This window comes from Mizuhopecten yessoensis, unplaced genomic scaffold (assembly GCF_002113885.1).
Source record: "Mizuhopecten yessoensis strain PY_sf001 unplaced genomic scaffold, ASM211388v2 scaffold3459, whole genome shotgun sequence".
Taxonomy (NCBI): Eukaryota; Metazoa; Mollusca; class Bivalvia; order Pectinida; family Pectinidae; genus Mizuhopecten; species Mizuhopecten yessoensis.
The window spans coordinates 195,383-209,169 of record NW_018405055.1 but is presented as its reverse complement, the minus strand read 5'-3'; the positions used below and the strand labels follow the sequence as shown (position 1 = coordinate 209,169).

Sequence of the window (13,787 nt, the reverse complement as noted above, 5' to 3'; positions counted from 1 at the left end):
CGAATTGTTGTCGATTGTTTTGATTTTAAATATTCCCAATTTCGATTTGAAATGCCTATCTTGTAAAATTAACAAGAACAAGTATGCATACTGTCTGGATGGTAATCATTGCAATTTGTTTTTGATTATCACATTCGTTCAGGTATCTCATGGTTTTACGCATTTTCCCTGTTTACGGTTAAACACTGACCGAATATAAGCCCACGCAAAATTGTACGTAAGAGTTGCGCCCATTTCATGGAAGCATTGTGCCTGAAATAACTGCTGTCCAAGGCCATACGCGGGGTCAGTCCACAAATAGATGACCAATGGAGTGATCGATCCCCACAGGAATAATTACCTGGCGTGATAGGATAGTGATCTAATTTATGATGATTTTATTTGAGAAAGAGGCATTTATCGACCGAAACAAATTTAACACATAAAAAAGGTATAATAACCCATCACTAAAGTAAAAACACCTAGGAAGTTCAACGTAAAAGGACAAACACTTAACGTTAGTAGAAGAGATAAAATATAATATTATTTTACTTCTCGGTTCAATTGTTGCTGGTAAGGAAAGTCAATAAATCGCAGAAACATGTAATGGTTTTTTTTATAATATCAACTAGACAAACCATTGCATTGAAAAGAAAAGTTATATTCGGCAAAGGCAATAAAGTTAATATAACACATGATATCGACAAGTTAACAGTTTGTCAACAGAAAGAGGCCACGTCATATGGCAGTTAGATGTCAGAATACTGTTAGTGTGTTATAACATGTATTCTCAGTGCTTACCTGGTAGACCTTGAATGATGGCATCAGATGGACGAGGGATCTCTGTCAGCGGTATCATAGCATCTGGAGGATTAACAATATCTGTCTTGGAGGAGGGATTTCCGAGAAGACTTGGACCGGACGGGAAATTTAGTCCCGGAAAAGGGTCCTGTGTCTCGGCAACTTAAATAAAACGTCAGAAACAATTAACTGTTAACGATTGCAGACATACGTTTTATCGTCTCAGTCGAGTAGTAGCCATTGTATATGGATCTATGAAGATGGCGTTAAGAATAAACAATACATATATTCCATGAATGGCAACCAGGCTCTTTCATGAATAACGTCGAGATGAGCAAAGCTTGGAATGCTTATTTATCCTATTTACGAATTTGCACTAAATACACATATACAGTAAAATGTCCATGTATTTCCGATTTCATGATCAATATAAGTCAATTATTTGTAATCGTTAATATACATGACATTCATCAATTGAAAATTGATATTGAATTATAATAGACAAAAACATTTCATTGACATTAACCAAATATAGAAAACACTTTGCTCCTACTCTCTTTTTCACTTGTAAAGCGAACACTTTATTACACTTATAACTTATATATTTATTACTTATTTCATATCTGATTGTTAATTAACCTCGTAGAATTTACATTTAATATGTAAATAGCTTTACATTTACAAAAATGGAAAACACATCGTCCAGTGCAAAGAGGAATTACACACGTATTTTCGAACTCATTTCTATAAGATATTTCCTGCGCGAAATTAGTCAAATGAGGTAGATTTGTTGTTTATACTGAAAAAAACCATTGAGTAGTGAGCCATCGAAAACGTGTTATGTGTTTATCATTGATAATAATAAAATAAAAAATAAGTGTGAGTGAGAAGACACATTAAAAGTGCGACACAGACCCGTTCTATACCTGTTTTACTTGTTTCACATACACATTTAACATGTCACTGGCACAATAAACGGACAAAAATAAATAGTATATACTAATATATAACAGATAACATTAAAAACTTTATACCGTATAACAACACGTATTACATTCAAATATAACATACTGAACAATATAATCATGTTAGTAAAACAAGTGCTTAAAAGTTTTTACAACTTCTATTGGAAACGCTATAATTTGTAAATATAGAATGAATGTATGAACTGATTGAGAGAAACAAAAAAAGGTTTGTCGTTTTCTAGATGTCCATTTAAGAGCAATGATATCATCATGTTTCGGATCCGATTCAGAGAGCGTGAATCAAAAAATAATTTTGTAGTTTGTTTTCCTATCACAAAATTCCTTTCCTACATTGGGAAACACTCCCTGTTGCTATCCATTCGTGTGAACTAAGCGAGCAAATAAGCAAAGTTTTAATCTAACTTTTTTTCGATAATTTTCCATCTACTTTTGTTTGTATTTTGCTTTGTTTTAGAAAAGTCATATATAAGATTTCTTTATATAAATCCAAATTGTTTTGGCAGTAAACTAAAGACAAACGCGTGTCAGCTTTCGCTCAATATCGCATCATCGTACATAAGTTTGCTTCTATAGAATATTACTTATAGCTTATCAGCAGAGCTGTCATAAGTATGGTTTTATTAATTTCAAATGAAATTAAATCAAACTTTATATCATTTTTAATCCTTTTTGCTGAAAAATAATCCAGCTTCAGTATTTGCATCATAGAACTACCGGACAAATAGGAAATTCGGCGTAGATTATATCGTACATGCTATATATGATAATGAAACATGAAAATATTCTCTATATATCACTATAGCGATGTGATTGAATAAAACCAATATCAGCTCTATCTCAGAGTTAAGTGCACGATTCCCGTCAGAAAAGTAATATTTATTACATGCCAGGACAGCTAGACACACAATGCCACGGGCAGTATACTATTACATGCAATATTACATAACACTTATGTGTAAAACTCCACTAAGATGATACGTGGCGTCATCATAACAAACACACAAGTGATTTATCACATGTTTACCTTGATCATGTAACGTGGACAAACAACGACACGATACAGACGTGGCTATTACTCACGAACTGGTTTCTTAACAAGGTTTTGTAAAGCCTTTATCATTGCGCTTAAGTTCTCATTGTTAGCATTTGTGAGGTCAAGAACGGCCATCATCATTTGCTGGCCTCGTTTCTTTTTCTTTCCACCTGTGTTAGATCCCAAAATGTTCATAAATATCAGGGAATAGGCCACCTTTAAGACCATGCATTTCTGGTCCACTTAATTACAATACGTATATGAATTATACGTTTAAGTAAAGTTTTTGTAAAGTCTTAGTGAGTGGCCGTGCGTGTCATGAATAATAGGTAAAGACATGCAAATCTCTATGAAAATTCGTTATCTTTATACAGTTCAAAGGATTGTCCTTTGAAATATGTTGAATACTTAATTTATCAACATATGTTTTAAAGGACCTTTGGCATAGAAATCAACGAGATATATTACTCTTTAATAATTTTATATCAGCAAAAAAGTAATTTTAGATAATCCTATGTTCTACTTTTGTATTTAATTATTTTCAAGATAACTGTTCTTTCTTCCATAAACAGCAGGAACAAATGAGATTGGTTACATAAGCACTTTGGCTAATTAAGCCCTGATTAGAAAGAAGCATTCTTCAAAAGAGCGAGTGTTTTTTTATTGGTATTTTTTGTCAATAATTTTAAACTATTAATAATAAAATTGATTTTATCATGTTTAACATGTAGTATGATGTACTTACGTTCCTTTGTATCAAGTTGTACTAATCATTTTCTTTCAATAACGTTATAAATACATGATAAAATTGCCAAGCCCACCTTTGTTGTTGTCAGTAGCAACCTGTGGGGGAAGCTGTGGGATCGGCGCGTCTTGGATAGGGATTCCCTCCGTAGGATTCTGAAGCACATCAGTGGGACCTGGTTGGAAAACGTCTTGGGGGACAGGAACTTGTGTGGCTATGGCGGGGTCGGGGATAGGCTCAGATGGAACACTACCTACAAACATGTCATTGTTACAATGAGGCAACATCAAATGTGGGATTTTATGTTAAAAGTGATACCATAGAACGTACTGCTAAGGCGGGTGCATTAAATGAATGTCTTTTATAAAAAAAAAACACATGTATAAATTTCCTTTTTTGAAATCTAATTAGACCTTCCGTCAATGATCACTTTCAGAATGTTTGTAGGAAATCACACTTCGCACGAACTACTATATGTTTTCTCACTCTTGAGCCATTGGATAAATATATGTTTGGTTGATATGAGATTTATGTGAATTTTGAGTATAAAAAATGTAATGTCACAATACTTTGAAATTTCATACTAGCGTACATGTTAATGTAAGTTTATATTTTTTACGAATAGGTGTGTGAGTTAACAGACTTTTTGGATATAATGTGTGTTTATGGGGAAATTTCTCTTACCATAATATGGTATAAAATAAGCTACTCGTTTGGAAACCCCTCTTTCACCATAACATGGTAAAAAAATCGTGACTCGTTTGGGGACACATTTCTGACAAAAAATATGGTTTAAAAGTAGTGACTCGTTAGTTAATTTAACCATTATATGGTGACATTACCTGTATCAGTTGGTATAATTCCTATACTGCCTGTATCGCTGAACACAGTTCCTGGATCAAATAAAGATACAGAACATTTTAAAAACAAATGTAATTAGAACGTAAGAATAGATGATTTGTCAATATATTTTATAAAGATCATCAAAATCAAAGGAATACATCTGTGTTTTAGGATTGATAAAAGCTGTTAATGATCATTAGTTCGTTAGAAATCTCCCATATAGATTATCTATGTTACAATGAATTTTAGACAGAAATATTAAGGTATCATTGAATGAAAATTGTTTTAATTATACTGAGTAACTCATACTTAACACTAAGCGCATTTAATTTAAATTGTTTGAACTACTCTTTACATATTCGACTAAAAAAGAACAAAATCTCTAATAAATTCATATTGAAAAAGACTTTTTAATTTGTAGAATTTTAACGACAAATAATAAGAAAGTTTATACTTGAGCCTAGTTTAGGTCGAAGTAGAGGCTGGTCAATGCCGAGCTGTTCGGAGGTAGGTATCTCTTGGAACGGCATCACAGGTGGAGGGGAAGGGGGAGGGAGTGGGCCGGGGAGGGGGCCTGGAAGCAAACGTGTATACAAACTAGCATTAAGCAACTAGCTAATATATAGTTTTACGGGTTCAAGCTAATTATGAAACAGCAGTGATTAGTAAGTAAAGCTTTATCAATACACAGATATTGTGGTGTGCGTATTTAGTTATAAGTATATAAGTAACTTATACGCTGCATTTTTCTAGAAATTGGAACCAAATAGCATTGTATGTAAAATGCGTACTTTTTGTTTTGTGTTGCCCATAAATATCAATGTAAAATCCCAAAAATCTACAATCATTTAAAAACGCTATCGGTATGCGATGTCCATACAATGAATTTGTCAGTTATATTTTAAAAGTAGATTACAATGATATTGTATAGCAACTATCACTAATGGTGGTTCCGAACAGAAAGCAGCCATTAATTAGGCCATGTACATAAAGATTCACAGAGTGCAATTACTGACTATTAGTTGTATCTTAATTGAGTTGATTAATTTCCAGATGTAACATAAAACGAGCTTGAGCGAGTTTTCTACTTATTCAAATTAAAAAATTAACAAGCAGGAATTAGATTAAGCGTTTTATTTATTTTGTTTTTACAAAGAACGCGTCAAACAGGAAGTTTGTTCAATTATATTGCATTATCAATTTTGACTGTTCGGTAGAGCTAGCCACTTGTAAAATTTAAACATCTATTTTGGTACTGTATTACGAATCCATTACTGTGGATCGCAAATCAAGGGGTACTAATCTTCAAACCGCCACGTTCCATAGTTTAGGATTTTAACTAGTCAAACAGACGGAAGGTGTAAATAAACCAGTTGCTACACTCCTATGTTTGATCAATAGTTCTACTGTGTAGTGGATGTCATGGGTGTTGATAAACCAGGGCATTTGTGGTAGGAATACCATTTCAACATCAAAACAGCTATTGACACATATTTTGCTTTATTAGAGGTTAGAACAGTTTACATATTGATGTTTACATTTGTCAATATCATTAACACATATTGATGTTTACATTTGTCAATATCATTAAAACATATTGATGTTTACATTTGTCAATATTGTTAAAACATATTGATGTTTACCCATTACTGTATTACCTTCCGCTCTTGTATTTGACCAAATTGGTCTGTAAACGAGATTTGTTTGTATATGTAGTTTGTGTCTTGGAAAAACTATCTCCGATTATGAATGCATAGAACGGAGAGACGAAAAAACAGTCAAATTAAAAACAAATATCCAATATAAAGTCACACAAACAAACAATATAAGCACCCTTGAAATCTGGAACCGTTGACATGTTTTAGCTTTTGTTGTTAAGCAGATAATGTACCTCATGACTGTGGAAACCAGATTTAGGCAGAAAATATATATTGTATAAAGTAACCGGGATACCAGGAGAAACAGCAGTTCACTATAAAGGCAGATTTACAGTTGGGTATAATAATTATCTGTAGTGCGATATCTGCCTGCTACAACAAAGACCTTTTCATTGGCAATATATAAGTCGTCAATGTAACCCGGAGTTATAACTACAGTACAGTATCCCATCATTTCATTATCGTCAAAGAGTTGCAACTGTTGCACAGTATAAGAAGCATTGGTTAGTGTTATATACAGCTGTATTGTCGTTTAGTAACAAATTATTATGTCACAGGAGTGTATTTTATTGTTATTATTTACATATTAACAAGAGGTTAGGGATGTTCACGTATTTTATTTGGTTACGATGTGACAAGATTTAAACATAACATCCCAACCTATATCACGTTTTAAGGTAAATGGTAACAATGTATCAGTTATAATCACGGAGAAGAGTTCTACTCAGAGATATTATTTTTTACTTAGAGCATTATTCCTTCTCAATTGGAGATGAGGCAATCAAAAGGGTTTTTATCTGTTTTAGAGTATTTCCCCTTGTCAAGAAACATATCTTTCAAAATTCTTTGTTTTTCATAGGCTTTTGTGTCCAATAAATTGGACACTCATTTTGATGCTGTGTGTTTATAATTCCTAAATGGCGACATTAGTACAATGTAGAATGGAAATTGGATTGAAATATATCACAACAGCGACAATATTTATAATAAAGTATAACGTGCTGATACCCTTTACTTGAAAACACATTCGACGATTATATCAAGGAATATGCTCTCACGTTATCATTAAATACTTTATTGTAATTTTTATAATGCATACAATCATGTAGTCTTTGCAAATGATAAAACATATAACAGGTCGTCACAGAAACAACGTCAACAAACTTTCGTAACGTCCCGTAAATTGAGTTATGTGAGAAAAGCGCAATAGTATAAAAGACAACAAGACAGCAGTTGGAATATTTTATGCCAATGTGATACAAAATGGTACAAGCTTGTGATTTCCGTGCCAATACAGTCGTGTATTTCAAAACGTGTCTCCTTGAGACGATTATATGTCTATTTGTAGTGCAATGACATAGCAGTGCGATACATTCATTGACATTTTATTTACCGGCGGTATTAAAAGGGAACGGATCCACTGGTGATGCATTAAAAATATCTGTGTTTGAAATAGATGAAGATGACGGACTTGCCACGCTACCGCCAATAGGCAAAGAGTCTGAACTTGGAAATGATGCAGTAGAATCTAAACTTGGAAATGGTGCGGAAGTGTCTAGACCAGGAAAACCACTAAGGTCCAAAGGTGAAAATCCAGGAGGGGCTCCTCCAATGCCAAGCATCGCATCAGGTCCAGGTAGCGCGTTTGCAGAGAAGTCAGAAGAGGAAGGAGGTGGTGGTGTTATGTTTGACACTGGCTCGCCAGCATTAACATCTATGGAAAGGTTAGAACATGCAAAGTTATAAAAAGAAGAAAAGAGTATAAGTTTAGTTAAAAGTAAGACATTAAGAAAAGATTTCAAATAGATAATGAAGATTTCCAAAGGTAATATAAATTTAAGGATCCCCGTAACACTGCCAAAATCTGTTACTAAATTTTGGAAAAAAAATTCCCGCATGACATAACCATACCCTGCGGTATTTTTATGAGAAAAAAAATGAAATATAACAAGAGTATTCTGAGTGTAAAGTATATGTGCTGCTAGACCGGGACTGGGCTCAGATTGTTTTACTATCACTGTCACCGAGTGTGTTACAGTTACAAACGGGAGTTAAGGGGAGGTTACTGTGAATGAAAAAAACCGGCAGTGCAGTGGGACAGGGATCCTTAAGCTAAACACAATCGACAGAGTCAGTTTTACTTGTATTTATATATAGATGCTAAAAAATGCAGTGTTTCAAATAAATGTAACAATGAACACAATGGCATCAATATATTTCATATGTTATAAACAAAGTAGAACAAACTTTATTTAGGTGAAACGGTTTAGAACAATTTAATGATAGCAACAACAAAAAAAACTACACTGATATATCAAACAGTTTAACTAACTAAAAACTGACTACTTAGAACTCTAAACAAATTGCCCATGCTTTCTAATAGCCCCAGAGGGTCAAGGTGATATGTAGAAGAAAAAAAGGGAAGGGTCCAAAAATGTTTCATAACTTTCTAGATAAAGGACTACGACAGTGAAATGAAGACGTTAGGAGTGGAAACATTATTCAGCACCATAGACAAGAGTTAATAATAAAACCCACATGTTACAGTATTGGGAGTCCAGAAAACATTACAGACGTACCAAAACAACAGGGAGGACTACATTATAGATATAGTAAAGAAAAGAAAATCATGCAGATCGGAGAAAGTCTAATTCAAGTTTTATTGCACGTGTCATGACGTAACGAATGCGAAAGTATTTATTAAGTGTGCCTGTACAAGAATCCGTCTTTAGGAACAGTAATGCATCAGCTCTGGTACGTTCATAGCATCATGTAAGTATCATAGTATTGGGTTAAATCAGTCATATGCAGGATATTCCTGAGGCAGTGTATAGATATCCTCCAACAGTAGTCGAATTGTTCTGTAGTCGAATGATGAAAAAACGTTTACAATTTCGTCACACCGTAGAATCAATAAAAATGCAAATCGTTCACTCAGTCGTAGCTTGACAAAATGACGAGACGGTCTTGAAACGTTCCGATACATATGTATAGTGTCTGTGTCTGAAATTAAATTTTGATATAGTCTGGATATTCCTTACAAACGAGAACTAGTGTGGTCACTGACATGTCACGAAGACAACCGGGGTTCAGTATCAGATTTTATATGTATATGATTATAATGATGATGATGCCTACTAAAAGAGCACAGCGGACTTTGTAAACATAGAAAGCAGGCTTAGTAAACTCAAAGTAGATTTTATATACATATTAGTACTACTACAACTAATCCATGGTCGAACTAAACACTTATAGCTAACTTTCCGCATCGTGTTAGATATACTTTATGTTTGGCGTTTTATGCCATAACATCGTTATAATTAACCTCCATATAGAAGTTACTCACGACTACAGAGGCAATGATTATATAAGGTACTATCTTACCGGGTGTACCATCAGGGACTCGAACTCTTATGCCCGGAAATGTACCTGGTGAAGACCACGCATGAATTGTACAGTTCAGTGTTTCTCCCTTGGGTATCTGCAGAGCTCGTAACTAGGTTTTACCGTGTGTTACAAACAGGAGGACCGCAGGGGTCAGAAAACGCACATATAGTTACTTTGTGGTCGTAAATGCTACTATGTTTCCAGACTTCGGACGGAAACAGCGAGTCCAGTTGTCTGGACATATAGTTTACAAAGGACAACAACTCACTAAATGTTTGAGAGAACAGCATAACTTAACACAGACACAACTAGTCATTGCCTTGGTATTTTGAATGGAATAGAATCAACTAATAAAATGGTCTTAATTCATGTACTGAATTCGCTTAACTTCGAACTTGCTTGTACACGTTGTACATTGTGGCCGCTGATCAAGTTCAATGTTCGTCCAAAGACAATGATAAAACATCTTTTGTGGAAACGAAGTAGGTGGAACCCGTACTATCACACGTCCCTTTTGTACGCGAGTATTAAAACCGGAAATCAATTTAAGTTAATAATATAACTTTGGATAATAGAAGTACATGTACTAGGGGAAATTAACATGTTAAACCGTGTATGACAATTGTTTATTCTAAAATGAGAGGTGATCGAATTTTTTTTTCAATGTTAAGTTTGAAATGTTTCAATTTGCTGATAGAATATCAAATATCTGACATGTATACAATCGAATAGACAGTTCATTTATATATCATATTGTTTGCTGGTGTGTAATTGTTATACATCATACCATTTCGTATGAGTATCACCCTTGTATTGACCACATATGTATAAAAACAGTTTTACCTTGTGGAGGTGGGAGAGGCCCAGTGGCGTCAATTGGGAAACCTTCGAGATAAAAATGGCAATTAATTCTAAAAGAACAGAATGATGAATTCATACTGTTACCTTATATAAAATATCTTTATAATAAATACAATGTTATAGATATGTGCAAAATAATTACCATAGACTGCATCATATAATAGGTCGACTTTCCTGCACATCAATTACTCTTTGCAGAAAATTAATTTTGCTTTTGTAATTCAATTGTTCATTATTGTATTGTCAATTCTGGAAAATCTGAATTTTCCATTTCATACAAATGATCAAAAACATTGCTGTAATAGTATAACGTATTTTCTGTTTAAGCGTTTTAAGCAAAGGCACTAAATCCACCATCCCATCAAAACAAACGTATTGATGAGAAGGGATAAAACACAAGTGTTAATTTCCATATGATGAAGGGGCATATTCCAACAGATATTCATACATTCAAACTTCCACGTTATAATACAATAGAACTGTTTACACCAACACCTTCGCCGCAGTCGGCGACGAAAAAATTGATGGCTACTTCAACCCCCGCACAGGCGAGGAAGCAAACATTAAAAAAATCATTAAAAGCACGTTTAAGATTAGTTTAACAAATGTAAGATATTGTTATGCGGGTATATTGCTGACGTATCAGTATCGGGATATGCCATTCTGGAATAACAAAACTAGTCTTCAATCATTCAAGTTTCACAGGAATCGATACTTTTCATGCATGTTTATACAGTGTGTGAATATTCATGTCTTTTCGAGTAGATGTAGTTCCTCAGCATATGACGGTGAGTATGGATATATACACAGCACAAAGCATTGGTAGTTTCTGCAAAGCTTATGTGTCAAAACTGTGTGCGCATCCTCAGCAAAGTGTCTGCGAAGGACGAATGGTACATACCAGCTCGTCCACGCATGGAAATAGGGATTCCAGCACCTCAAATACAAGTTTAATTCAGCAAAGGTTATGGTTGTGAGGTTTGAGGAAATCATGTAAGAAAATTTGTAGTGTTCTAATCTTTCGAACATATCTTCCTTAATATAAATTTTGTTAAATGCATGCACATACCTTAATGATCACAAAAATGGCTCTCACATTTCTGTGTTAATTCTAACTTTTGCTTCTATTCGAATTTATTATTGAATCTTTTTATCATATAATGTTTTAGCAAGAAAGTCATCCTTGCTTTTCCTTGAAAGCTACCTTATATTATTATTTCATTAAAATATCCAAAATTGGCTGTAGAAAATTAATCTAAAGGTGGTAGACTTTTAAACAGGTTTTCATTTATTCAGTAAGAACTATGTCTTTGAATGAAGGAAAAAAGGGTTCATTGTGTTTCGGATATGCTATAACGTTTGGAGTACGCCTTCCCTCTATGAAAGGTATTTCAAAACAAAGTGACAGATCGTAATCGTCAAATACAGATTTAATGTATCATTTTGCGAACTTCCATATCAGAAAACAAAGATGTATTGTGACCATTGCATACCAAATCGTAGGAAGGAATGTGTTTTAAGTTTTCAGAGTTGTGGTCGTTACTTTTTAAAATTTTACTGAGGTATGTGAACTTTTTTAAACCTATGACTTGTTCACCCGACGACAGATCTATTTTACTCCATCATAGCAAGTGTTTAACAACAGTTTGAGTGAATATCTTAGATGCAGGTGTCACATGCGCTTGGATTTCTATACCAAAGAAATGGTGTGTATCGACTGAATGCCAATATTAAAATAACTGTTAGTATGATACATGAATCGATTTCCTTATTTGTACCAAATTCCCGACATTAAATACCTACTTCCTCTAGGACCAGAAGGTGAAGATCCGGGGAGGTTCAAACCTACAACAGTATATGAAAACAATATAATGGCTAATGGACTAAGAATTTAAATAAAGGAAAAATGCCCAAAACTCATGACTGTTTCGAACAATCAGAGCGAATTTTACAAACTTATGCATGCATACAATATAACAACACTATATTCAATGGTTTACAGAGAAAATATTGTTCCATAATAAATCAAGCGAATCAAATCATAAAAAGCTCATAACAAACTTGAAAAATACAGGTTAATATCTCTCCTCGAAATCCATATTTTCACCAAAACCAAAAATCGTCGTTAGCGGCTCCCACCTTAGACTGGTAACCACCAAAAGAACCTTAGTATTAGCTTCGTTTGACTTTTAATAAAAGGTATACATACCAATAGAAATTTTCAAATAATCATTATGATGTAGTTTTCCCCAAATTTGACGTAAAAATTCACAAGACGTTAATGAAATTTCTTTCCGTGTAAATAAAATTAAAAATGAAATACCTGGGAATGGCGGAACTTTCTCTGGTGATAGATCTACAAAAGAATAAATAAAACCTTTTGTCAAAATTCTACCATTGCAAAATACCTGTTCAGCATTCTCTCATCAAATGAAATTATTTAAACAGGTGGCATTAGACAATGAACGTATAAGCTAGCGTCATCAAATACTGTACATTGAGGAATTTACAGTGAACAGTCGTCACTACAGATAACATCTATGCTGTTCACTGTAAATTGACTAATATTAACGCTCTGGTATTTAAACATTCGATGATAAATCTCATTACACAGGTAAGCGCATCACAGATAGTGCTTAAGGCGCTAAAACAAACATGTCTCGAATACTAGCAGTTAACAGTCTATACAGGCGTTGCAACAATCATAAACGTTAGTCAGTAAATTAACAAACACAAGCGTACGCAAAGTTAGTATATAAACGTGCAAACTGGCGTCACTTAAACAAGAAGCAAGCGTTCCTAAAAGCTGAGATACTTAAGTCAGGCAACGTTAAAATAGACGTCATCACATGATCATTTGACGCTAGTCAAGGAACGCATCAACAGGCGCTTCCACCAACATTAACTAGTCAAGCAACTATCAGCATGCGTCACCACGCGTTCACTTTACCTTAGTAAAGACACGTGCAAACAGGCATCTTGTACATAAGCTACGCTAGTTAGAAGCGTATAAACAGGCATATGCATATAACAACTTGACGTTGGTCAAGACACTTATTAGCAGGTGTAACTGAACATTTGACAAGGGACGTGGAAACAGTTGTCAATACATGATCACCTTGCGGTAGCCTAGCAACGTATAAGTAGGCGTCACCTAACCTATACATAAGCAAGTGTTGCTGCACTGATCAGTTTCGATACGCAATCAACGTGTAAATGAATATCTCCATACAAAGACTCTAACAGTATCAAATAGAAGCTATACTCAGTTATGTTAAAGGTAAAGGAACATGCGACCAGTTAATTTTATATAAAATGTGTTTGGAATAAAAAGATCTAGTTCCGTGTATAGTAGTAACATATATTTGAACATTAACAGTGCCCAGCCTACACGATCATACCTGCGCCCGGTAAGGTGGATTTATTTTCTGGTTTTCCAGCTGTTTTATAACAAATAAATGGAGATCACTTAAACGGTATTTCTTTGACTTATA

The 13,787-nt window shown here is 34.1% G+C and overlaps 1 protein-coding gene across 1 annotated transcript in view; it reads right to left on the bottom strand.

Moving 5' to 3' along the window:
• Positions 1 to 13,787, bottom strand: part of LOC110447540 (collagen alpha-5(IV) chain-like) — a 43,140-nt gene that overhangs the window by 1,360 nt on the left and 27,993 nt on the right. The window contains exons 22-30 of the mRNA XM_021493311.1: positions 13,695 to 13,733; positions 12,617 to 12,649; positions 12,097 to 12,138; positions 11,195 to 11,230; positions 10,276 to 10,317; positions 7,439 to 7,759; positions 4,387 to 4,437; positions 3,621 to 3,797; positions 781 to 942 (exon numbers count right to left, since the gene is read on the bottom strand). Coding sequence (XP_021348986.1) covers positions 781 to 942; positions 3,621 to 3,797; positions 4,387 to 4,437; positions 7,439 to 7,759; positions 10,276 to 10,317; positions 11,195 to 11,230; positions 12,097 to 12,138; positions 12,617 to 12,649; positions 13,695 to 13,733 — 903 coding nt within the window. The remainder of the gene's footprint in view (positions 1 to 780; positions 943 to 3,620; positions 3,798 to 4,386; positions 4,438 to 7,438; positions 7,760 to 10,275; positions 10,318 to 11,194; positions 11,231 to 12,096; positions 12,139 to 12,616; positions 12,650 to 13,694; positions 13,734 to 13,787) is intronic.